The following is a 27288-nucleotide window of genomic DNA, read 5'->3' on the forward strand; positions in this document are numbered from 1 at the left end:
CCCTTCCAGTCCTGGTCTTTGTTCCAACCCTTATATGGGGGATGGATATAAAAAACAAAAACAAAACTTCTATTCTTTATATGGGGTCATATGGAAGAGGCAGATGCATGATGACCTCATATGAAGATGTAAAGCAATGTAAAACATTTTCAGAGATGGTAACACTGATATTTCAGGGCATTTCGGGGTACCACTCCCAATCTGTCCTTGGGCAGAGAACAAATTATCCAGCGATGACCTACATCTGAAACAGGACTGTTTTAGTTTCGAAAGACAGATGGTAATAAATGTATTTACATATCCCTAAAGCTGTGGCTCTAACCATTTCTTAGAAAAAGCCATCAACAAGGACATGTACTAAATCAGAGTGTGCCCAACAACACTGAACAATGAAAAGTGTTTTGCTAATGAATCAGACGTTATTCAAAACTAATAGCTTTCTCAGCAAAAGGATATTAATGTTTTATAGTTTCATTATCAATAAATAATGGAGAATTAATTAAAAATGTTGGCACTTTTAGCTTCCCAGTGCCAGACACTCCCTGGTTTCTCATTAACTGCGAACAGATTTCTTATTAATGATTAATAAAAAGTAAACCAGTCGTGATCAATTAATCAGAGATGGTGTGTTGCATAAGCACCTTACTAATCTGCCCTTCAGCCACACGTTAAGCGTCTGCATGCAAGCAGTGGTGTTTGTGTTCTTTCAGGAGCAGGCAAACTTTCCTTTTTCCTTTCAGGTGGAAAATGGTTGGAAACAATTCCAGTTTTAGCAGGTAACAAACGCCAGTGCTTTGATATATATTGGTGGATTCAGATGACAGGGAAATGAATAGCCATGTTATTACATTGTTATAACATGGCAATTATCGCACACTGGTTCCTGCTGTTACACAGTGACTGCTGTGTAATTACACAAGGATATGCTTATGAACAACATCTCCTTATATGTGATGTAATTCCAGGGTGTAATGGGGGACTGTATGTTTATTACACCAGTAGTTACCGTGTAAGAGCATGAACAATCTGTAATGGCTCAGCTATTACCATGTTATTACATGCGTATGCACACCCTGTAATAGAAAGTGCTAGCAATTTTAATTTTTTTTATTTATCCCAATTGAAGAAAACAATCTGAATAATGTAGGGTATATCTGGAGTTATAATGCTCTTGGTAACGCTTTATAAAATTGGACAGGACTGTATGTAACATTCATAACCCTTATACGGGTGTACCTCAGTATTGTTGCACTGTATTTATTTTATTTACCCTGCCTTTCCCATGGTTATACTGTTCATTTACCATAAAGGACCCTGGTTTGCCATGTTTATTAATATGCTTGACCATGCCTTGTTATTCTTTACAGTGCTTGCCTATGCTTTACCATGCTTTCATTGTGCATTAGTGCATGTTTTTGAATGTGGTGCTGTATCACTTAGCACTAAATCAGATGTGCTGTGCCAACAGCTGAACACCACTGTAGCTGGCCTTGTGCAAACATTGCCTCTTCCAGCGCTGATGCTCTGAAGTGCCGCTGTCACACTGCCATTTGTTAAGGTTTACTGATACTCACACTCTCCATTCACAGCCTGAATTATTATCAGATGCAAAAGCTGGGAATTCAATGATCAAAACCTACGCAATCAAACAAAGAGGTCTCATCCCTGTCGACACATTCATGAGCTTTTATTGAGTCTCCAGCCAGTCAACTACCATAGAAACTGCATGTGAAGTGTGCGTAAGAGATCAGACAGACAGCCAGCTGACGTCAGTGTTGCCCCAGTTAAAGGACCTGCTTTAATAAAATACTGAATAGCCTTTACGACTGGCAGCGTGTTACAGCTATCACAGCCACCTACCTACTCCAGGAAACTAAAAGATCCAGATTCGTATGCAATTGCTTCTCCAATTGTGAATTTATTCTTCATATTTAAAGTCGACTTTTCAGTTCAGTTCACAACTTAGAATGTGTGACATGTTTTGCAAGGCTAGTGAACGAACTTCCAGAAATATTGCACTGAATGAATTATTATCCCGGTGCACTCAGGAAGAGATGCTCGACATTCACTGAACCGTGTGCTGGTGGAATAAAACTCTTCTGCTGAAACAGCATATATTAAAAGGCAAAGTCCAGTCTGCAATAGCAGAGCCTGCAGTGAGCTCTCTGCACGCCACTCCAGTGCTAATCAGGGCTGCTCGGAGTCATATCATTTTCACACATTAAGGATTGTCATGTGGTGAACGAGGAAATGCAAACAGTAATGCCTTCTTTATCAATTAAGCAAACACGTTACACTTTCAGGCTCAAGTGAAGTAATCATTAGGTTAACCGGTGCTTTCGATATATCTGTATTTCACTGAGTGGCGTCTGTCGCTGGAATGGGGCTGCATTTTTAACCCTATAATGCTCATTTTTTGTATCACATGTGATACAATGCTTAGCCACCCCTGTATATAATTCTTTTTGAAATCCAGCCTCACAAGCCAGCATTTTGCACATGCAGTACATTATGTGTGTGCTGCCAGCCAGGGAGAAAAAAACAAGTTTTTTAAAATATGGTAGCTTTTCTCATTTGGTTATTGACAATTGGACAACGTGCACCCACCTCAACATACACACACACGCACACACGCACACGAGTATGCACAAGTTTCTTTAAAAGATGCAGTTCTGGACAGGAACAAGAAAGAAGTACAAGTTGGCAAGGGTTCAGTGTCCCTGTCCTTGTTAACGGGAGCGGGGGCGCAGGGGCGCACTTCAACATGTTCTTTGCTCAAGTGCCGTTAGTCTGCATTCATTCAAAAGCTTCATGTTTATTCATTTTTTCTTAGATTGGATCACATGACAATCCACTGAAGAAGCGTTTGAGACTCTCCAGGCCTTCCATGTGAATGCGATCATACTTACAGTACACTAGACTAGCAAGCAGCCAGCCTACGTGAAGAGGCTGGAGGGGCTCCCTGAGCTATTGAAGTGGGAGTGTGCGTGCGTGAGCCCTCCCTTCAAGGACAGGAGCTTGTTCAGTAAGAGGGCTGCAATATTCATTTCATCATTAGAGCTCACCTGTATTCCAAAGGAATCATTGTCATTCCATTAGAATTGAAATGGAACGAGTAAGAAAGAACCTCCCCCACCGGGTAACGTTCCCTCAGGCCACGCCCATCGCTCACAGTGTAGTGCAAGGGTCCTTTTAAAAATACTCTCTGTGTGTCTTTAATATTCAACAGCATGAGTCATAGTTTATTACACTATCATTTACTCCTATACATGCATTAAATGTGAAATATTGTGAACTGTTGTTTTTCTAGAGTATGATGATAATGATGGTGATAATTCATATTATTATTATTATTATTATTATTATTATTATTATTATTATTATTATTATTATTGATCTGAAGCTGCTTATATAAAATCCTTTAAAACTGGTGTAGATGTGTAATCTCTGTAGATTGTAATGCATTTTAGTGCTCTTAAACCAATTCAGAAGCAGATTAAATCACAGCATTAATACATAGGGGGAAAAAAGGATTGCTCTAGTGTGCCATCTAGTGGATATGATTAGGATTGCCTGAAAGGTAAACCCCCATGCAATTCACTGAATGATATGGGAGTTATCAGCATATCTGTATATTATGGATAGCAGCAGCGATACGACCACAGACACTCTAGTGGTGCTTTTACTGGTTATTCATTTTGTTTCCCAGTCCAATGGATCAGCTCTCGTTTCTTGTGATTGGTCATGCCGGTGGTGTTCTCATGCTCTGTTCTCTGCTAGTGTCTGTATTGTAAGCTCATTTTTTACAATGCTTGGAGTAGGGTTGCCATATGATTCCATGTATACTGGGGCAGGCTAAGACAGCTCAGGGTTTTCAACTCACATCGCAATGCATTGGTACTCTTTACCTGTCTCAGGTATCTTTCACAGGAGGACTACACTTACCAGAATGCATTGGTACTCTTTACCTGTCTCAGGTATCTTTCACAGCAGGACTACACTTACCAGAATGCATTGGTACTCTTTACCTGTCTCAGGTATCTTTCACAGCAGGACTACACTTACCAGAATGCATTGGTACTCTTTACCTGTCTCAGGTATCTTTCACAGCAGGACTACACTTACCAGAATGCATTGGGGTGGGAGTTGAAAATCCCAAACTGTCCCAAGCTGTCCTAGTGTCATGGAGCCATAGGACAACCCGAGCCACAGCTAATCATAATGTGCATGCATCACAGGACATCTCAGTTGAGACAAGAGAACCAGACGAGTTTCTTTTTTAAACAAAGATGTTTTTATTTGAATAAGGGTTACAGAGAAACGTCTGTTTTCATTGAGATAAAAAAAAAAAAAAAGTTCTTTAATTTCCACAGGTATTCCATTAGTGGCTTGTAAGACAAATTGTGTTGTTGTGCTGTTTAACACACTATAACCGTTTAAGTAGCTGCACATCACTCGGATTTCAATACTGGATACGTTGGGGGAGGGCAGGGGGGGGGTTATTGTCATGAAAGGAACGAAAAAATGTTCTCATCTTATTAATTATAATTAAAAAAACAAACAAAACACATAAATGCACATTAAAAATATTCTTTTTGCGAGCAATACAAATTACTCATTTCCTTGCTTTCTTTCTTAACAAAGAGCTTTCTAAAAATAAAATAAAATAAAATAAAATAAAATATATATATATATATATATATATATATATATATATATATATATATATATATATATATAAAGCAATGGCTTTGTAATTATAATAAGTAGATTAATAGGTCCTGCCTTGGCTTAATAATAGAAATAAATCTTTGAACAAATATGAGCTTCTAGGACAGTGTGCACACACTGCACAGCTGGGACCCGAGGGCTGTTTCGTGGTGTCACGTGATCGCATGAACTGAACGAGCCACTTTGCCACGCTTTTGAAGAACGAACATGCAAATATTTGTACACAATATCAGCTTAGTAAGTGGCTTTGATTGAATCAGTTCCCTTGTTATTTTTTTTTTATACAAAACACCCAGAAGAAAGGAAGGGAAGAAGAGAAAGGGGAGGGGACGACCAAATTAGGGACATTAAAACACGTAAACTATTGCAACGACACGAAATACACAAGAACAAATAACACTTCCCTCCCAAACAGCTCCCACAAAACCAAGTAAAACCACACACATCACCAGTGCCGTGCCCGTATACAATCACTACAGCTAAACAACTTTCTCTTCTTTCCTCTTTTTCTTTCAATATTTTTTTTTAACAAAGACTTTAAAAATGGAATCTGTTGTCTTTGGTGCGACTGGTAACAGTGGGAGCAGGGGAGCTGTGTTGTAAAGTTCACTGCAGCTGCGCTGGTCCTGTGTGCTGTAGCTACATTCTGTACACACAGAGGGAGGGGAGGGGGGAGTGAGGAGGGGGTTGGTGCGCTGGATTGCTGGGCTATTGGCAGTGGCTTTGGTTGCTCAGGGTTACGTGGGAGGGGGGGGGGTGTCGGTGCTTCCTTTATGACCTCTTCCTCCTTCCTTCGAAGTTTCTGAAGTTGGACGGTCGGATTTTCATCTCTGCAAACTCGATCGAATGCTCATGACCCTTCCAATGGAACCAGTTGACACCCTGCAGCAAAGGAATAGGAGTATTATTATTATTATTATTATTATTATTATTATTATTATTATTATTATTATTATTAGCAGTAGTAGTATAGTATTTTAAACCTATTGCTCTTTTTCAGTGTTTATCTTTTAAGTACCTAAACCAAAGAATAATCAAGTTGGAGTATTCAAACTACATCTACAAGTCTAGCTGCACCCTTCCTTGAGCCAGGGTAAGAAGGTGGTGTGGCTCAAGATCTATCTATCTACCAATCTATCTGTCTATCCATCTCTCCATCTATCTATCTATCCATCTACCAATCTATCAATCTATCTACATGTCTGTCTGTCTGTCTGTCTCTCTACGTGTCTGTCTGTCTATCTGTCTGTCTCTCTATCTGCCTCTCTGTCTGTCTGTCTGTCTGCCTGTCTGTCTGTCTATCTATTTGTCTGTCTGTGTCTCTCTATATCTCTAGTGTAAATGCACAGAGACTCCGATAACAGCAGCAGGTTCAATTCCAGTAGAATTCCCCCCCCCCCCCCAGCAGAGTGCTTTTCAAGCAGCTGGATGATGCTCACCTGACTGTGGTTGTCGTCTCCATATCTGCCCATCAGGTTCACTCGGTGGCAATTCTTGTACCAGAAGGCTCCCTTGTAGGACAGGGCGCAATTAGTGACAGCGATGTCGTTGTCCTTGTCATAGGTGGAGAAGGGGCGCCCCTGGTGGTAGCTCATGGAATCGCCTGTGAAGAGAAAGATTGCCGGGTTTAGGGTTACAGTCAATCAACTTGTCTTCATTTCTTTTTTTGGTGCTCAGAGATTGCTTTGAGAAGTATCTCATAAAACACATGCTGTTACGTGAAAACGACACTGTGATTGAGAACAACAACAGCAGCGTGATACAGTGAAATTAAAAAACAAAGGTGCCACTGTAGTGTCTCTCATCACTGTGTATTTACACTGTAGTTTCTCAGTAAATACATGTGTACTTACACATCATTACAATGCTATTATGCACAGTTACAATGCACTCAATGTGTAAATCTTTTTGCATGATATAACCCTATCCCTTTTCTGATGCAATTGTCTACTTCCATATATCACACAAAAAGATTCACACATACGTTCATAATAACATTGTTATTATGTGCCAGTACACATGCATTTACAAAGTAGCTACTATGCAAATACACAGTAATTAGAGACACCTGAAGTGTTACCAGTACAATGTGAACCACTTTTCCTCTCGTAATGAAATGGCTAGTTGCAATGGCACTGGGCACGCGACCCTTTCACTGAGACGAGGTACCGGCTGTGCCGCTGTATCCTCCCACGTTGATCTTGAACCGGCTGCGCGGGTCGCCAATGGTGAACTTGTCGTACTGCGCGTAGGCGCTCTCGCCCCTGTCTCGGAGATCGACCCGCAGCTCATACTGACCCGACGAGGTGATCTTGTGCAGGGTGTCCAGACCTGCAGGACGGAAAACACGAAGCGAGTTTCAAAGCAGAGCTGCTTATCGGGCTTTTTACAAACCTGCCAGACAGCAAACCAGCTTACCAAGCCAGAACTCGTCGTTCATATCACCAAAGCCTGCTGTGTAGTTCTTCCAGTTCCTGTAGAACTGCAGCTTGCCGTTCTGACGCCTGACAATCACCTAGAGGGGAGATAAAGATCACTGTGACCCCCGCTGTCAAGTGTGTCGCCACGCACCCCCCCAGTTTCACAATGGCATCGGCACCCTTTTCCCATGTGGAAGTGTTGCATAGTGTTATTTCTCCACTCACAATCCAGCCTCCTCCGTCTGTGTTCATGTCGCAGTACACTTGCACCGGCTGGCTCTCCTCCCCCTTCAGATAGATGGTGTAAAGTCCCGAACTGGTCTCTCCATTCAGCAGGGCCTGGGAGCAGTCTCGAGGGTGTCTGTAAAGGAGGCCAACTGGCAAGGGGGGGAGCGGTTAGAATCAGGGTGATACCAGTAGCTTTGTTGGAAGGCCTGATTCAATTTTAATGTGCTGCCGAATTTATAAAGCACAGACTTGTAGGGACCTATTTTGTGTACCCCCCTTTTTTTTCTGAAAGGAACACAGGGTTTTTGTTAGCGCATAAAACCTATTAGACTCAGAGAGGAGAAATCAACCCGTCATCATTAAGGCTTTGTCAAGCTCGTACACAACGTCATCTGACGTCACAGTTCTTCAGACACTGGGAAAGGCTGCTGGTGGAAACGCTTGCCAGTGAGTGTACTGGGTTTCTCTGAGTGTTTCTTCCTCAAGCTGTACTCACTGGTGGTGAACAGTGTCCTGACGATCTTGCTGCGCTCGGGGCCTGCGAGGGCCTGCAGTTGCACGCTATACTGAGTGGAGGCGCTGAGCTGAGCCAGGTTATAGGAGGTGGTGCTGGGTCCCAAGACCACTTCCTATACAGGGACAAGGGAGCACAACTCAGTGACAAGTCAAGATAGACAGTATAAGTGCGTTTTTATATCAAATAAATTGGAGCTGATTTTCAAAGGTTTTTACTACACAAAATAAATCACTGCTGCTCATTTTTCTAAAAGGAGAAAAAGCATTACTCCCCCTTGTTCCGATATTCCCCTGCTTGGTCTGTGCTCCTGATCTGCCGGAGCTCGTACCTTGACTTTCCCGTCAGCAGACGTGAAGATGAGGATGTAGCCGGTGATGCTGGCTCTCGGTGCCTTCCACGTCAGCACGGCGCTCTCTGTCTGCACGTTACTGGCACTCAGGTCTCTGGGGGCGTCAACGGCTGCGAGACAGCAGGCAGAGCGTTACTGGGAAGAGCGGCCAGCCTGACTGCCCTTCACGCAGCACGGCCAAGACTACAGACTAGAGAGGCTAGGGAGCGCTGCACGCAGTGAACACTGTTAGGAATCGACAGCGTGATATTTACAGTCTTTACAAACGCAATTACTAAAGTAACACTACCAAATTTGCATCATATACATTTGAAGCAAAAAAACATGTTTGGACAGCCTTGGCTGTGACAGCCACTATATAAGGTGCTATATAAGTATATACAAGTCCATGATTGTTGTCAATTTTGGTGATTATCGTGGTATTACTTAGTAACTCTGTCACTGCTGGCCCTGTGTGTTGTTCTATTGGTTGCAAGTCCTCCCAGCTGCCGCTGTACTCACCGGTGGTGAACTCCGTGGTGGAGGTTGCACTCTGCTGGGAGCCGCTCACTGCGTAGACCCTCACAGTGTAGCGCGTGGCGGGGCGCAGAGCGCTCATACCAAACTCTACTGTGTTCCCTGAAACACGCTCCATCACAGGGGGCACTGAGGAGACAGCCAGGGCACACTCAGACGGGCTACTGAACTAACACATGCACTGCAAGAGTGTTGAAATCCTATGGTACGGCATGACTTGACAGCAGTCTGGTCTTACCGTTGTCTGCGCTGTATGTAACGACGTAGCCATCAACCGTAGCGATCGCTGGTTGCCACAGCAACAGGGCCTCAGTATCAGTGACGTTGACTGCCACTAGACCAGTGGGTTTATCGAGGCCTGCAGGGAGCATGTTTATTAAGAGAGTGTAATACTTTACAATGTTCCTAGCTCAAGGGCTCCTGAAGAGGTGCCAAGCAAGCGATATCCGCCCTACACTGCACTGGCTAAGGGGCACAGGGTGCACCGAAGGCTGCTTCAGCACGACCAGAGAGTGGAATTAGCTTTGAAAAGTAAAAGGATGGAGAGCTGTTCAGCATTTATAGGCAGGTCAGAACTCAAAAGAAAAAGAAAAAGCCAGTGTCTAGCACAGTGCCTTACAGCATTTGTCTACAAGGTGTCTCAAAGTTCTAGGTAAAACAGAGATCCTATTAGAATCAAACGAGCTGAGGATCCTGAAGCATGGCTCGGTCTGTGTTACTATTGTATAGGGCTTTATAAGCTTTTCCACTGTTGGGATTTTTCAAACCCCTTTACCTGTGGTCACAGTGCCAGAGGACGGGTCGCTCTCCTCGAACCCTTTCACCGACGTGACGCTGATCTCGTAGGTCTGTCCTGGAGTCAGGTTCACCAGGGTGGTCTTGGCCTTGGCTCCGTCCACAGTCACTGTCTGCGGGGTCCCTGAGGGGAGGGAGAAGCAGGAAGCACTTGAGAAGGGGTGTGAGACTCGCAGGCTGTGGTCTGCACAGTGTCTGCTCTTCACACTGTGTTTCCAATGCACCATGAGCCGTGCCAGGTTTCACCGCGAGCGGCTCAACTATCTATAAGTGATCAAACAGCAATGTAAGGAAAGTCCAATTTCCATCACTGCAGAATGTTTTATAAAAAAATCCATGAGGGTGTGTTTGTTCTTTATTGTCTGGTTTTGTATAATCTTTATTTAAAAATATATATAATTTAAAAAAAAAAAAAACTGTTGCATAGTTGTAGCCACTAGAGAGCACTGTTGATATGTCATGACAGCAACCTGTACTTTAGACTTTTGGAATTCATTAGAAACGCAAATCCAATTTGAACTACAGTCAACAGGACTAAGATTTTGGATTTCATGAGTTCCTTTTTTTCCCCCCTGAAGATGCCGTGCCCACCTCCGTCCGCAGGTATGTAGGAGATGCGATAGCTGTCGACGCGCACCGGGGGGAGGATCCAGTGAACCGTGACGGTGGTCTCGGTGACGTCAGAGAACCGCACACCGCTTGGGGCTCCGAGACCTGGCAAAATATTAACAGGGAATGAAAATCAAGGAGCGCTCGCTAGGGAGAGCAGTCCAGGGAACCGCCTTCTCTAAACTGTACAAATCAGTGTCATCCTGGAATCACTGGGAACCAGAACCTTCAGTGAAGACTTTTCCTTCTCGTACAACAGTAACCTGTACCGAATAAATATCTCTGACAAGGGTATGCAGAGGAATCCATAAAAGAAGGAAAGGAAAAATAACCAGACTAGTGATCATTTGATTTACAGACGTTCCAACACCTCATCAATTACAGTGCAAACAAAACATGAACAAACCTTCTAGGGTGCAAGAAGAATGTAAACAAGCTGTGTCTTTTATAATCTTTCTTAAATTGTTTTTTTTAAAAGCATGGGCGGACCACAGCCAGAGGCATTGAAAAAGGAAGCATGCTGCAAGGACAGAACATACTTCAGGCTCATCTCTAGAGATTCACACCCTGGAACAGAGAACGCAAGGCAATTAATGCTAGAGCCAGCTGCTGGATGCTGTGAGCACACAATAGCTAAACAATCCTGTACACACCCCCAAGGAAGAGGGGGCAGTATGCAATTATATCTACTGGTGGAGTTCAGGTAGTGTGTAGATAAATCAGATACATGCTCAGCTCTTTGCGTCACACGGTGGAGACCCCTGAATGATCCCACAGTGCCTCTAGTCCGAAGAAGATTGCACATGCAAAACACGAAGATGAAACAGTTCCACTGAAGGAGAACGCCATTCATTCAAAAGACGTTTGGCGAGATCTGAAAGTAAAGGAGTAGAAAAGAAGAAAACAAAACCCAGTGTAATTTGTTGATGATGACAATGATGAGGATGCATACATCTCGTGCGCAATACCTTTCCGGTCAAGACCTTATCAAACCATGCTGAAAGAAGAAAGTTCAAGGGGTCAGATTGCTTCGCAGGTCCAGAGAAAGAAGGAGGGGAGGGAGCAAGAGAGGTTGTTTTTTTTTGATGAAATGTACGGCTTTGTTAATGTCACCAGTTTGCTAAAAAAAAAAAAAAAGTTGGTTAGTGAAATACCTGTTCTAGCCACGGCACTAATGGGTTGCCAGCGCTGTCCCCTGGCCACCCCGTACAGCTCGATTTCGTACTCTGTACCCCCTAAGAGACCCGGAACCTCTACGGCGCGCTCCTGCCCTGGGATCGTCAGCTCCAGTGGGTCGGACAGTTTTTTGGAATCCCTAACTTTAATAACGAAACTATCGAAGAGGTCTTCGTCCGCCGCCCAGGACAGACGGAAGCTCTCTGTGGTCACGTCCGAGACGAGAAGGTTGTCCACTTCCGGCTCAGCTTCTAGACAAGAAGGAAGACCATTCCCAGGGTTTACAGCCCATTCCACCCATATGGACCAGGGGGGTTACAGCAAATAACGGACCAATATCATACCGTGTAAACCTGAGCAGGGTGCTATTAGACTTAGAAACAATTACAGCAGCAGAGATCAGTAGCTGAAGAGAATGGACAAACATGCTTGAAACAAGGTGTTATTATTGTTACTGTGTTTCCAGCTTTGTGTGTGCTTTGGTATAGTTTTATAGCGGTGCTGTAACTTTGATTGAAGACTGCATACTGAAATAGCTCTGCTGTATAATAACAGCATACAGTAAGCCTTTATGTAGTCTCTCTTTAGTCACATGCAGTATACAGTATTGGGCTGGCTGCATGTGTCTAAGGGAAAGCACAGTAAAGATATGTCAACGAATAGACTCTGTTGGTCCATATCTGGGAAGAGAGTGACACAACTAAAAGATCTGCAAAGGAATCAAAAACAGCGTGCAAGCGGGATCTGTACAAAGAGCACAGTCCTGCTGCTGCTGGAGTGAGAGATTGAGAGGGAAGCCGAGCGAAGGGGGAGCGGTGGGGTGTATGAAGGTACCTGTCACAGCCACTGCACTTAAGGGTTTTGTGCGGCGTCCTGCCTTGGTTATGCCATAGAGTTTAACCTCATAGCCTATGCCTGTGATAAGGCCTCTGATGTCCAGGGAGCGCTGCTCTCCGAGCACGGTGAAGTCCTGGGGGTCCAGCAACCTGCCCGAATCTACAACCACTATGAGAAACTGGTCTAACTGGTCAGACTGGCCGTCGTCACCCACCGTCCAGGTCACCCTGAAGCCGTATGGGTTAATGTCTGAAATGACTAGGTTTTCCACTTTGGGTAAGGCCTCTAAAGAAAGGGCATGGTTAGGATGGAAAGGGGAAGAAACATGTGCAGGTGAATACAGGTTGTGTGCAGGGATTGCAAAACACATTCTATAACTTTACACAGATCTGATTATGCTCTGATACACAAACGCACGCACACGCATACAAACACACATACACACACATACACACATCTACATATTTAATTGAATTAATTATATATTCCATGAGTAACAGACGTTAAATACATTTGACATTGAGACTTCCTCTTTCCTGCATTTCTAATATTCTAAAATAATTATACATGATATAATTATAATTATATTATTATATATATATATAAATTATATAATTATATTATATATATATATCTATAATATATATATATAATATATATAACGACTCCCCCTCAACCCATTAAAAAAAAAATCAAAAGGCTACAGGCACAGTACATTGAAAATCATTGCTAGATTTCCAGAGGCTCAAACTGATGAATTGATTAATGTTTCCACTGCAGTGTAAGTATCCATGTAACAAAGACCACGCGTTAATTAAAGACATGTCTCAACCACAGGATATAAACAGTCCAGTCCTAGCCCCAGCATTGCTCTTGTATTCTGGATGGGTAATTAGTTCCTGGAGAAGGGCTGTGCTCTCTCCATCACCAGCTAACCACCTGCTACTCAGTTCAGCAGAGGAGAAGTGTAATTAAAAGAATAAATCAGACACGGTTATTTTATATCATGCTTAGCTATCCAAGCCCCTAGCCTGTCATCACTTCGGACAATCAGCGGAAGCAAAGCATTAAAGCGAGTGAGATCAAGAGAAGAGAACGAGCCAGGCAGCTAGTGTTGAAACAAGCAGAGCAGTTTAATTAAGCCCAGATGAGGAGTGAAGCTTGGGGAGAGCGGAGGAATGTGCTGAGAGCGGTGGAGTGTGCTGAGAGCGGAGGAGTGCGGTGGCAACTGAAGCCCCACTGCAGCCAAGGTGAAGCTAGAGCCAGTGAAGTGAAGTGAAGATGTGGCAGCGCATTAACAAAGGGGGCTTCTCAGACATGTTTGCATGGGTTACAGTGCTCAGGAAACTTCTGTCTTTATTCAGTTTTAAAGTGGTGCAGAGCAAGGTGTAGTAAAGCACACGAAATCACGCCAAAGCACAGGCAAGCACATTGAATCACAGATAAAGCAGATAACTCTAGATAACCATGGTAAAGCACAGCTCTGTAAAAGCACGGGGTCAGCGCTGGAAACTGCAATACGACGATGGTTCCAAATCACTCCGAATAAAACGCAATATTAAAATATTACAATGGGTCTACTAAACCGTTAGATGATTAAGTAGGGTCTCCCTGCTGCCTTCGGAATGCACAAAACAGACAAAGAACAATAACTAGGCACTGAGGAATCCTATTGCTTTCGGGACACAAAGGAGACGGAATGGTCTGGAATGAAATCAATACGAGAAGGTTCCAGGAACGAGGAAAGCAAACCATTCCAGGAGGAACGCGGGCAATGTGCAGAACTGCATAGTCCTGCCCTCAAATATGCCAGTCCGTGGAAAGTTTTGGAAATCTGCTCAAGTCTTTCCTGTTATTTTATGTGTGGATCCATTTCTAAAGTTTAATCAGTGAAGCTTTATTATTCTGTTTCTTTCTATTTATAGGACACTCGCTCGCTTGCTCGCTCATTGTGATTTATTAGCTGCTGGTTCCATGCCAAAGGTGAATTAGTTCGAAATACTAATAAACCCTAAAAATACCAAACACTAGTTTCAGCAAAGCCTTTGTTAGACTGTCTGCCAGACCCCCCAATAGGTGAGGTTTGAGTCACGTTTGTGCTGATGCAGGACTCCTGGGCAGAGCGACTTTTTTTTAATTTAATTTTTGTTTGTTTTTTCATCTGTAATGCAAACCTACATTACAGCAAGCCCACCTGATTGAAATGAAAAGCAGAGCTAACTGGTCTGGAAGGACTGTCACTTTTTATTAGCAAGTCTTTGGCTCTGCAAGTTCGTCAAAACTAGAAGGCAGATCCTAAGTGAGTGGTAACACAAAGCAGCTGTTAATCCTGCTCCAAAAACAAGATAAGAAACACAGACTTGTAGATGGAGAATTAAATTAATAAAAAAACTTCTCAAGTAATCAAAATAAACCTTATTTATATTTTACTTTAAAAAAAAAACTTTTTAAAAAACCTTCTTAGACTGAAAACAAAAAAAAATCCAATTTGAATTGGTTTTGATTTAATTCTATTGTCAATTTTCATATCCAGATTTCGAATTTATTTTAAAAAGAGCATCTCCATCCTGTACATAGTGTGCTTAGTGAATCACCGTGCTTGGCTGCCTGCGGAGGTCAGCCACACGACCACGACTGTTTCAAAGTGGAAATCTAGTGACACGTGCCGGAGTGAGAGAGAGGCAGCACAGCAAAGGCACACCAACTGAAACAAGGACCAGGGGTGCGCACTAAAAGAGGGACAGCTCTAACAGAGCGACTATAAGAAAAAACAAGGGCAAATCTGCAATGCAAATGAAAACCAAACCCGGATCTGTGTGTTGGGGTAGCAGACCACACCTCTTTAAATACTAGGGTATAGAGACCAAGGATGAGCCTGACAGTGGTGACTAACTCCCTTCAGTATTTCATTAATCCTTGTGCCCTAAATGAAGCCACAATGGCTTATCTTCTTGTGGTGCTTCCTGATTCTCATTCTCATATCCACACATGACAGGGCTGTGCCCTGCTCTACCCTTGCACTGGTCCGTTAATAAACAGCCATCGAAACTCGTTCAGGAAATGGGAGATCAGCTGGGTAAGTTACATAGTACCTGTGACGGCGAAGGCAGACAGAGGCTGAGTGCGGCGCCCTTGAGACACGCCGTGCACGGTTATGTTATAACGGGTGCCGTCCACCAGGCCCGTGATAGTGCCATTGCGTGAGGCTCCACCCACTGTGAGCTCCAAGGGGGCGTGGAGCTGCTCAGAATCACTGACTTCTATTACAAAGCTCTCAAAGGGGCCTGCCGCTGCGGTCCATGTGAGGGCCAAGCTGTCATGGGTTCTATCTGATACAGTAATGGAACCCAGCTGAGGTTCTGCGTCTATATGAAAGAGATACACAGCACATTCAGGTGGAAAGGTTACTTCAATTGCTAGCATGACATAGCTTGCATTAGCCTTGTCAACTGTTTCCAATAGGGATGAATGCTGTGAGTTAATAGGTTGTGTGTGGGGAGTCTCTTAATGTTAGAAGAGGTGTCATCTAATGTCCAAAATGATGTGTGCTATTAAAAGTCACCCTACACATGTTGTACTAACTTATTATAAATTACAAATGAAAAATGTATTCAGGAACTACTATTTAACAAAAAAAAAGTAAAAAAAAAAAAAAAAATATATATATATATATATATATATATATATATATATATATATATATATATATATATATATCCAATGCACAGCATGGCATCTATATATAGATTCGATGTATTGAAATATTCTCAGTGTCGTGACAGTAGTGAAGCAACAACCTCCCAGTGTCAAACCATGTATAGAAAACCCTCGATCAATAACGGGAATACAATACCTGTAATAGCTACAGTGGTTAAAGGAGAGGTGTGCTGAGTACCGGAGCTGCCATACAATGTGATCTCGTACCGAGTGGCTCCTTTGAGCCGGGGGATCACGATTCTCCGCTGGTCCCCGGAGACCGTGCGCTCTATTTTGCCCGAGCCCGGCTCCGCCTCTATAACCTCGACTACAAAGTGATCGTTCGCCTGGTCGCGGGCGTTCCAAGACAGAGACAGGCTGTCTGAGGTAACGTTGAAAACAACTAGCTTGTTCAGGTCAGGTTCTGGCACTACAGAGGAGAGAAGAGTCATTTTTGTGTTGTTTTATAATGAAAGACGAACTGATCGGTAAGCAAGCATTCAAATTGAAGCCACAGATGAAACAAAAACGCATTTAACAAAATGATACCTGCCTGTATGTGTCTATACTGACACGAACTTTGTTCTTTATAAATATATTGCACTGTAGTTGTTTTTATAGATTAAGAACTGTTGTGAACAGGGGCAAAACAAAAAAAGGAAAATCATAAGGGATTTAAATACAGGTATTTATCCAATGCATATATGCCCCCCCCCCCCCCCCCCCAGTAAGGGCAGTACCTGTGGAAGCGACAGCACTGAGAGCCTGTGTTCGAACGCCGTGCCTAAGCCCGTACAGGTAGGCTATATAATCAGTGTGGGGACTCAGCCCTGAGACATGGGTTGCCAACACATCTCTGGCTATGCTGTATTCCATTGGCTCCAGCAGCCTGTTCGAATCTATAATCTCAAGTGCAAAGCCATCGAAAGACCCTCTGGTGGCTGTCCAGGAGAGACTGAAGCTGTCTGAGGTAATGTTTGATACAAACAGATTGCCAACTTCAGGCTCTGGCACTAAAGAAAGAAACAGTTTCATCTTTATTTATTTAATATGCAAAACCCCCATTAAAAACATGTTTTTATATTCATCTCTAAATCAGATGTTCTCCGAGGCCCCAATCTGCTTTCAAAGCCATCTGTTTAATTGCACTCAGCTGCTGCTGTTTATGTAATATTTCATTTTTAAAATACATAGCTCTTGTTTTTCTGGGTTGGCAAAAGATTGTACGTTCTTGTACCCTACTGTGACAAGTGTACACTTTGATATTTCTGTTTAAACTAGTGTACATTACAAAAGCTGTACTAGGTTACACAGGGTTATATACTGGATTAAGCTGTCCAGGGAAATAAATTAAATAAAATATTTGGAAATAGTTTCGACAAAGTTTAAATGTCCGATCCTGGTATTCACTTTACAAATCATAAACTTTGGATCGCAAGTTTTTCCTTTTTAAAAAGCAGGACAATGAAATGAAAAGCATATACTGATTCAGAAAAAAAACAAAAAAAAAACAACTTATATCAAACATACCTTTCATAATTTAATTACATATTTTAGCTGCTCTCCAAAAAACATATCAAATTAAAAGGTAGCACGTCACATGAAATGTCTCCAGCTGGACTCTAAGAAGAGTAATTACACTGGTAATTGCATTGTAAACTGACAACTACATGTGTAACGACAGTGTCATTCAAAAGGATTAACATGCTGTTGCATTGCAAATATGTCATCACAGTGTAATTACAGTGCAACTAGAGACACAACGTAAAAAAATACCTTCAGACCATTGATAACGAAATAACCAAGAAAGGAAATAGCGAGCAAGAACAGGAGGAAGATTTTTTTTTTCACATTTATTATAAGCATAAGTTATCTTTTGGTAGTTATTAGTGTCTCTGATATATATAGTTCTGACAGAGTGAGGAATTACATAGAAAACTACAGTGTCAAAGCAGGCAGCTTGAGAGGATGGATGATGGGAAAACACGGCCAGGGAGTCAGAATGGCACGTCGATAGATGTAAACAGCTTCCTGACGGATGATAAATAAAGAAGAGAAAGTGTGCAAGCGCCGGAGCAGCTGTGCAGCGTCAGGGATTCAGCAGCATTCCAAGAAGCAGAAGGAAAGGGGCTGGCCAGGAAAATGAGAACACTGTGGCTCTGAAATACCAGGTGGACAACATCTTCAAGAAGTTTTTATTTGTCATTTCCCTGCCGCTTTGAAATCTATGGAATGAGTAAGAATACCGGTTCTACAATCAGTAAATAAATAGATTTACTCAATTTGCAATACGGCACTGGTTCGTACTCTGTAAGACTTATATATTAACCAGTCTGGACTGGGATTCATGCAGTACGTCATTTATGAATTGCAAATATGAGCTGCTATTACTTCCTTCCGTGCTGCCTAGACTGTGTGCTCCATCTATTCCACTAGGGTTAACTAGGAACACAGATAAATACAACTGTTAGCCATTAGTAAACTACTAACGTGTGAACTTTAAAAGACCCCCCTCCTAATAATACAATAGCAGTCTTTGATATCTTCCTATTCTCGAACGACACAGACACACCTTGCTGTTCATTAAGACCAAGGTTGTCTGGACTAGTCTCCAGCTAGAAGGAAGGCATATTCAGTGGCTGTTATAATAGTCAGTGTTGCTTAGTGCTGCTATTTGGTTAATGTCCCTCAGTAGTCAAAGTGCTTCCACTACCTGGTTTAACTGAATAGCGCCACAGCCATAAAAAAAAAAGTACAAAGGTAATACTAGCAGAAGAGCAGAAGATGCCAGTGCTGGTCTCTGTATCGGTTATACACAGGAGAACACATTCACAAGTCCGGTGCTATGCACACAGATGTAGAGATCATGGTGAGATGGTCAAACAGTGGCCGCATGGGACCTTTAGTCAAGACACAAGCACATGGGGTACCTCTGACGTTAAGGTTTCGGGACCTGAATGCTCCTTGATCGTACACATGAAATGAAATGAAATGAATGAACAAATGGTTTTGCAATCGCTGCTGAACAACACGGACTCACCAAAATGCACACAATGGGAATGAGAGGCTTCATGCACTCGTAAATGAGAAGATGCAAACTGATGTCAATGGTTGCCTGCTTGTTACAATGCGCTTTGGAAACACACGATGGGGCGCGCAATGGCTGGAAGGCAGAAATACAGAACGCTTATCCTCAAAAAGAAAAAAGAAAGAAAGAGATCATTCCGTGTTCCGTGCATTCTCCTTCGTATGACCGTGCAATGGAGGAGATTCAGGTGGACGCTGCTGCTTGACACAACAGTTTTTTTTTTTATTTCTGAAAAAAGAAGAGAAGGATAAAAAGAAGAGAAGGATAGAGGGGAGGGCTGGAGGGAGGGAGGGAGTGGTCGAGCGAGGAGGAGGAGGAGGAGGAATCAGACCGATAAGGAAATACCTGTGCTGACTTCTGTAAAAAGAGGTTTTGTGTGTGTGCCGCGGATCACTCCAGAGACGGTGACCTGGTAAGAGGTATCGGGCTTCAGCCCGGTGACATTCAGCCTCCGGAGATCACCAGCCACTGTGTGACTCTGCGGCTCGGACGACCTATCAGAATCTGTAACTTCAACAATAAAGTTTTCAAAGTCTCCGTCAGCGGCTTTCCAAGAGACACTGAAGCCATCCCAGCTGACGTCTGAGACTTCTAAGGTGCCCAGCTCAGGCTCCTCCTCTGGATAATAACAAAGAAAGTACATTCATGTTATTGAACTGGTATTCCAGCTGGCACGCAAATTCAAGGACATGCTATTGCGTGAAAACGTCTGCCTTTAAGTTTGCTGGTTTAATTTTGAGTTCTGCTTTGAGGTAGTGGTATTTTAAGACATGAATTAAAACAGCAAAGCAATAAAATACGAGTTTTTGAGATTTAAGCAACTGCATTGCTTTAACAGATCATTCTTATAAAATACTGTCATTAGATATGGTTTAACAATACATTTTCCAAGGCAAAGTTTGCTGATGTAACAAAACTGTAAGAACTAGTGAGAAACAGCTTGGTGTTTTTGTGTGTGTTTGTGTGTAGGAAGGAGCCCTTGACCTCCCTTTGCACTTAAATGACATTTGTTAGGTTTGCAAACCGCATTATAGCATACTTAATCTTTCTCACAATTGCTTTAAAAAAACAGAGACTTTGTAAAGATTAGCGATACAATACAATACAATACACCAACGAAATCCACATTGATGAGGTGAGAATGACAAGAAGAAATTAAGTGAGCAAAGGTAGGAATAAAAAGCACAGGATTAAATACATGTACGACGGGCTGAATGACATGCCATCATACTCTATAACACCAACACACAATCTACAACACTGGAACAAAATATATACACTGGAAACCCTGCAAAAAAGAAACAAATCATAAAGTGCAAATGAAGACACGCATTTCATTCACCAACTGTTGAAAGGCATCAGAATGCACCTGCGCACAAGCACAGCTGTCATTCCCGTAGGTGCAATTCCACATTCCTAACCATGGTATTAATGATGCTAACTCAAGAGGACACATCATGCTTCTCCCAGTGTCCGTGTGTGCATGCACTGTTTCCCATTTCTGTAGAACTCCTCGCTCTGTTCTACGCAATACCAGTAACTGATGATCAGACTGATGACCAGACTGTCCACAATCAAGGTTGTGATGCTTGCAACACGTGCATCGTGCACAATGCAGAGGAGCATAACTGTCGTGCATTGAGTTTACTTTGGCATGCATTCCCTGCAGAACGGGGCAGTATTCTTGTTCCGTTGCTATTCATTTATTAAAGCCTTTTAAATGGCCAGAATAAGCACAGCACACCTTAGTGATCGTCTCCATCTTGCAAGCGAACGCGATTATAAGGTGTGATCATGCATCTGCATACAGCCTTATTTCCCGTATTAATATCATACTGCAGTATATTAAAACACAGCTGCAGGGGGGGATTAAACGATACTGATAAAATATATGCAAGGAGGACAAATGAGAAATTAAGAAATGGTGATGGCTGGAGGATGACAACAGAGAGCAGGGATAAAATACCTGTATTGGCAATTGCCTTGAGGATATGTGACCTACTTTCCTGGTCAGTTCCATGCAAGGTGATCTCGTAAAGAGTGCCAGGCAACAGGTCAGCAATGACAGTGTGGCGGACGTCTCCTGGCACGGACACTGAAGATATTGCATTGGTCCCAGCTAAGTCCTTCAACTCTACAAGGAAGCTGTCAAAGGACCCAGCTGGTGCAGTCCAGGACAGCTGGAAGCTAGTCTGGCCCACCTCCGAGACACTAAGGGCTTCAAGAAGCTCCAAGCTCACACCGCCAGGCTCGGTACTAGACCTCCCCTGCAGAGCGGACATCTCAGTTTCTGGTTTAAAAGAAACGGATGGAATGACTGTTGGGTGGGTCTGCCTCTGAGGGGCTAATGTTGGAGCCACAGCTACAAAGTCAGAGGCAATTACATCCACAGATGCTGCAGGAGGTATGAACGCTAAACAGGAATACAGTGAAAGCGTTAAAGCTGTGAGGGAGGGAAGTGGTTAACCTGTGGAAAGATACATACACTATTAAATTAGAATCAGATTGCTTAGATTGCCTAAATCCCCAACTCAATTTCTATTTGAAACAGTTGCTGGAAACGACATTATAAAGATAGCTTTAACATACGTGTACACCATGTCATTATAAAACGGACATCTATTTATGAGATCACGTAGCGTGTCAACCATAATGCAAGCTGGTCAACATGTGTAATAAATCAATAAATAAATACATATACAGATACTCCTCTGGGATGATCAATGCAAGCATGCCGCTATCTGCAATTCTATGAACAGAGTACGTATTAATGACTTCGATCAAGCCATTAATATTTGAAGGTGCTGTATAGTCTGTGCAAAAGAAGTATACAGCAAGCTTCAAAATGTGAAGAAGCCATGCAACGACTGCACTCAGCATTCATATGGCAGTCTGGCAGCTCACATTGCATCAACGGGCCACCATTAGGAAGTAAATGGTACATTCGATGGATGATGGTCAATGACGGCTCTGGCCTTCAGAGCTAACAGTTGCGTATTAAAAGCTGAAATGGGGACTCTTACACTGACAGCTAGAGCGGTGGCTTTGACAGTTTTTCAGTAGTACTTGTTTTTGCGGCGCCACGTCTGACCAGATATACTGTGGGGTTCAACTTTTCACAGTGAGGCCATTGGGCCCCTGTAACCCCACACTAAAAACTTGAGTTGGTCTTTCTGTCATCGTATCTCACTGTACGTGACACATTGGGGTGTTAGCAGGATTTTAACAGAGCAAATGGGCCCCGCCTGGGGTTGCCCCATTATTGTTGTTAGCTATGAATAGGCAACGCAGTCTTGCTCTTTCACAGGCCAGGCCTCCAGGCATGCAGATGGAGAGGAGGAGATGAGGAGAGGGGTGGGGGAGTCTCCCTGGGCATGCGTACCAGGGGTCACATGATACAAGATCATGCTTCCGCTCCGGGAATCACAGGGAGCACCTTGTATTCCACAGCCTTCGGCATGCATGTCTTTTATCAGAAGGCATTCCACAGATTGGGTCATATCCTCATCCCTCCCCCCTTCCCTCACCCCTCACTCTTTTAAAACAATAAAATAAAGAGACATACAGCGGTATCCATGATTCTGTATGTTGTTAGATTTGTAAAAATTAAATTGCCTATTATAGAATTCAAACAATTGACTCAAATCCATATGATCTACAGTAGAAGAGCTATTTTTACGATGGCGTTGCATTAATCAAATAATATTCCCTTAGAAGCCGTATGCATTTGCGTCCATTATTTTAAAGCCTTACTACAATTAAAAATATAACCGGAGCCCTACAGATAATCCATGGCTAATTACGACAGGTTATGGTGCTGTTTGCTCAGGATAGAAGGCAGAACCCATACTGCCTAAAGAGTAAATACCTGTTTTGGCAACAGCCTCAAGAGCTCTGGATGTTTGGCCCCCAGTTATTCCATAAAGCTTGATCTGATATGTGGTGGCTGCTCTCAAGCCTCTGAGTCTAGTACCTGTTGAGTCTCCAGGTAGCCAGACCTCCAGCTTATCCCACAATCCCAGCGTGTCTCTATATTCTACAATGTAACTGTCATACACTCTGTCTGTCTCCACATTCCACAAGAGCTGAAATCCATCTGATGTGACACTGGAGACCTCCAAGGTATGCATCATCTCCTCCTCCTCCTCCTCCACCTCCTTGCCCATCCCCGCAATCTCAGAACCAGTGGCTTGCAAGGACATTATTCTAAACTTGTCCTGGTTCTGACTGGAAGTCGTGACCTCTGGCGCATAGTCCGCTAAGGAGAATGAGAACGATGCTACGAGAAACAGATTAAAGTGAAGGAGAGCCTTGTTAGTTCAGGCCCCAGGATTTAGCGCTACATCGAGGGAAATACTGTAGCGAGAAGCTCGTTCTCACAACGTCACCCTTATCCTGATTCAGTAACAGCACACCTATGGTAGTAAATATTTCATCCCAAACATTAAACACAAAGAAAAACTATTGCACAATTATGCAACCGGCTGAAAATGAGCCAAAACAGATAAAAAAAATAAAAACAAAACAGTATAATGTTGATGTAATGATCAGGAATAATACATTTTTAACAGGCTTTTTAAATCATCCTATTAGCATGGGATTACAATGCATGTTATTGGATTGTGCACGGTTTTCCTGAATGTAATATTCCACCTGTACTTTCGAAAGGGTCTATACAGTGTTACTTTGGACTGTTAAACTTTAGTGAACGACAAACTGTCTTCCACTTGACAAAATCTCCAACCACTTGACTTTAAACCCCTATTGCCCTTCAAAAATGAAACAACACAGCCTCGTTGATGCAGACTAGGAGTCCGGAGGAGAGCAGTGCACTGATCCACTGTAACTCAATCCTCTTTATGTTCTGCTAATTGCATGCACATGTATGCTGTAGAATAAGACAGGGAAAGTATTTCAGTAGATATTAACAGAATACAGCATTGTGTATAATTAAATTAACAGGGCAACGGTTTATAGCAGTGTAGCACAAAGGAAACAGTTACTGCTAAAGCATCTATTTAATTTTTTTATATACAAAATAGGAATAAACCACACTTTAACAATTAGCAAATGAATGAGCTTTGTGCATAAGACAGACTAGCTCTATTCTGTACAGTTGGAAGCAGAACTAGCTTCTAATTTAAACCAATAAAGTTTTTTTTATCCAAAGTCATGTTTGTGTTTCCCTCCTGTCATATTAACTTTATTCACAGCATGCACTCCGGAGATTACTGTCAGGCACCCTTTCAAACACTGTATTGAATTTGTTTCCCTCCCTGCTAGATGCAGTGAGTAATAAGGAAGGCTCACAGTGCCTGTTTTGCTTGGCTAGACCATCGGGGTCTACCATTCCATGCTGTAAACTTGGCACGCCTACAACAATGAACAAACTTGGAATTGTGTTTTTCTACGACTTTTGTTTCTTTTGAAAAACTTTTTTTTTTTAATATGAATAATAAATAAAGCTCTGTTCAATTGCAAGGCTTACGTGACACGAAATAAAACAAAAATGACATCCCGACATGCCATTGGGGCCACCGATCCATGTCGGGATGCCATTTCATGAGTGCATCTGTAATCGTTAATAATTGATTGTTAAAACAGATTGAGTTTCTCTATAGAGCAAAAATTCTGATCAATTATGCATCTCAAGACGCATTCTTGTTTTATCAGCAGTGTCAATATTGCATGCAGAACAATGTGGAAAGTGTACACTTCTGAATTATGCAATGCGTTCCTTTAACATTTCCCCATGCTGTGCAGTAAATGGTAAACGGGAACACGTGGCTGTGTGATATCAGGGTCGTGCATGTATCTGCTTCTCAGGAGCTCCTGTTTGTAAAGCTCATAAATCAGGTTAATTGTCCAAAGGAATACGAGGTAAATACATCTTGGGTCACAGCACCAAACTTTCCAGACTTTGTAATAATACATCATTTAGGCTACAAGGCTATGCCTTGTTATTGAATCAACATGTGCTCCCTCTACTGCTTTTGTTTTTTTACATCATTATTTTTTGGAAATGAATGCAGCATTGTTGAAGGAATTTTTCAACGATTTTAAATTGTATCCCCGCTTTAAACTCAAGTTATTATTTTGTCTGTAAGAGGAATTTTACTTTAAAATAATTGGAATTAGAAAATATAGTAAAAAAAACCTCCAGTAGAATGAAGACGGGTTTAGATGCATTATGTTGCTTAATCTCAACTCACTGTACTACAGCACCTGGGAGTGACTTGTTATTCTAAACTTGATTTTGTGGAATATTAGTTTGTTTTCTTGTGCATGTTTGTTATCAAAGAACCCGGCAGCACCCCATACTGACTGTACAGGGGTACATACTGCTTGCAAAAGTAAACTAGCTTTTTTTTCTGTTTTTCTAACAGCATTATATTATCAGTACCATCTGCAGTGTAGGTGGAATTTACACTTGCATTTACACTTGCATTTCTCATCTTGAGAACGAAAGATGTAGCCCACATTCTGTGCTGTAAGCATTATAATTTATAAAACTAAAATAATAAAAAAAGAATGTTAAGGTTGTAAAGGAAAAAAAAAAAAAAAACATGGGCTAATGTGTGATTACTTTTGATGCAGGCATTGCCCTGAACCAACATAAACTGGGGGTGCTGTTAACCAATCCATCAGCCCCACACTCGGTCCAATGACAAAGATATTGGTTTAGGTCCATGATTAACCCGCTGCTGAGAAATGGGTCTTGTATCACAAACAAAGTCAACATACTGTACCATGAACTCAGATCTGAAACAGTTTGGAAACCCAAGCCGGTGAGTCACAGTGGTATTTCTGTAGACGAGTAGAGCTGAGGGCTTTTCTCACTTTCTTTCCAACAGTTCCATGCTCTTTTTTTGCTGTTCGGTTTTATCCCTCCACCAGAGAGGCTGGAGGCAACCGTGTTGAGATCCTTACTCAGAGATCTTCTCGCAATGGAATTTCAAATCAAGACCCCGGCAGTTTTGAAATGTTAGATACAAGAGATTTGCAGTAATGGATGTAGCAAAGGCTGATTGAAAATGGAAAGGGGTAGACGAGGGCACGTGTTGGCATCAGGATATGACGCGTGACCATCTTTGCTAGAGGATGCATCCCATGTATGGATCTGGGCCCCCCCACCCCACCCCACAGCTGAGCACTTACCCGTTGAAACAGTAACGTCGGCTGGCTGGCTCCTCTGTCTGCCTCTCTGTGCAATCAGGGTGATTGAGTACTGCACACCGGGATCCAGCCCCCTCAGGATGTAAGTGGTGGCGTCGGCAGGGACCTGCACCTCCTCCCTCCTGCCATCCGCGGACGTGTAGGTCAGAATGTAGACTTCGATCTTGGCCAGTGGCCTCTTCCAGCGCAGAGAGACGGAGCTCTCCATAGATTCGACCGCCTCGAGGTCTCTTGGAGCGTCCAGGTCTGCAGAAGCAGGGTTTGGGGTTTAGCAGAAAAGAAGAGCGAGCAAAAGCAGGACCGTAAAGCAAGCAATGTGTGAAACTGTGGTTTCGGTGGCTGGCATAAGAACTCCCCTAGTTTTTACACCAGGTACTCATTCACGGCTGGGGCTGACTGGCTTGTTTTAGGGCTTGAACCTTCATTCTTCCTTGTTGCAGCTGGATGCTCTTACCATTGAGCAGCTTGTGCACACCTTTATATCATACTGTGATGGACCCTATCACACTGTGACACTGATTGCTATCTATAAACAAGCTACACTTCTTTGACAGCAGTTTAAGTGAAAGGTCCTGCTCAATGCCATCAGTTGCCATATTTCATTTTTTAGTACTTCTATCTTCTGATTGAGTGTTTAAAGTTACAGATGAAAGCATTTCTTGTAACAGCATGAAGCTGGCATGTCATTTATGATTCAGTGCACTGGGGTGTTTGGTATCGGCTTTTGCATGTGTACGGGCACGCTTTCATCTCAGTGAATTTGATTCTTCAGTGTCAATTATGAATACCTTAATTCAGTGATCTGCAAGTGCATTTGAAATGAAGTCTTCAAATTTAAAGTCCTATTGCAATAAAGATCCAGTCTACTAATAAAATCGTCTCCACTAATTATCACATCTGTTGCTGCAAACACAAAGCTTTTTCCCAGCAATTGGTCTGAAGTTTTGTTCACAGTTAAATGAACAAGTCAGCAGCGTAATTGTAATACACAGTGGTCTGTATTTAATTACAATGCAGTTCTGGGACCATAAGACCTGAGGGGACCACCCTGTTATGGAGGAAGACCTCCAACATCTGCCCTCTGAGGTCACAGGTTAAACTACTGACCTCTAGAAGAAGATACCATTGCACAGGTGGAGAAGGGGTGGCA

General features: G+C 42.6%; 2 protein-coding genes across 5 annotated transcripts in view; one reads left to right on the forward strand and one right to left on the reverse strand.

The window, feature by feature from the left end:
- LOC121306676 (kelch-like protein 9) overlaps positions 1-972 on the forward strand; it is a 4926-nt gene extending 3954 nt beyond the window's left edge. Inside the window, exon 5 of the mRNA XM_041238506.1 lies at positions 966-972. Coding sequence (XP_041094440.1) covers positions 966-972 — 7 coding nt within the window. The remainder of the gene's footprint in view (positions 1-965) is intronic.
- A 4502-nt stretch (positions 973-5474) lies between these two features.
- LOC121306733 (tenascin-like) overlaps positions 5475-27288 on the reverse strand; it is a 44485-nt gene continuing 22671 nt past the window's right edge. Inside the window, exons 10-27 of one of the 4 annotated variants that reach the window (XM_041238633.1) lie at positions 26121-26384; positions 19308-19580; positions 16615-16887; positions 16032-16304; positions 15271-15543; positions 12176-12463; positions 11320-11592; positions 10148-10270; positions 9537-9680; positions 9000-9119; positions 8747-8890; positions 8225-8355; positions 7876-8008; positions 7377-7528; positions 7150-7246; positions 6901-7062; positions 6171-6334; positions 5475-5613 (exon numbers count right to left, since the gene is read on the reverse strand). In XM_041238633.1, coding sequence (XP_041094567.1) covers positions 5503-5613; positions 6171-6334; positions 6901-7062; positions 7150-7246; positions 7377-7528; positions 7876-8008; positions 8225-8355; positions 8747-8890; positions 9000-9119; positions 9537-9680; positions 10148-10270; positions 11320-11592; positions 12176-12463; positions 15271-15543; positions 16032-16304; positions 16615-16887; positions 19308-19580; positions 26121-26384 — 3398 coding nt within the window. In that variant the 3' untranslated portion in view covers positions 5475-5502. The remainder of the gene's footprint in view (positions 5614-6170; positions 6335-6900; positions 7063-7149; positions 7247-7376; positions 7529-7875; positions 8009-8224; positions 8356-8746; positions 8891-8999; positions 9120-9536; positions 9681-10147; positions 10271-11319; positions 11593-12175; positions 12464-15270; positions 15544-16031; positions 16305-16614; positions 16888-19307; positions 19581-26120; positions 26385-27288) is intronic. The other 3 variants (XM_041238634.1, XM_041238635.1, XM_041238636.1) reach the window with 3 other exon arrangements.

The sequence above is a fragment of the Polyodon spathula genome, chromosome 49 (genome assembly GCF_017654505.1).
Source record: "Polyodon spathula isolate WHYD16114869_AA chromosome 49, ASM1765450v1, whole genome shotgun sequence".
NCBI classification, from domain to species: Eukaryota; Metazoa; Chordata; class Actinopteri; order Acipenseriformes; family Polyodontidae; genus Polyodon; species Polyodon spathula.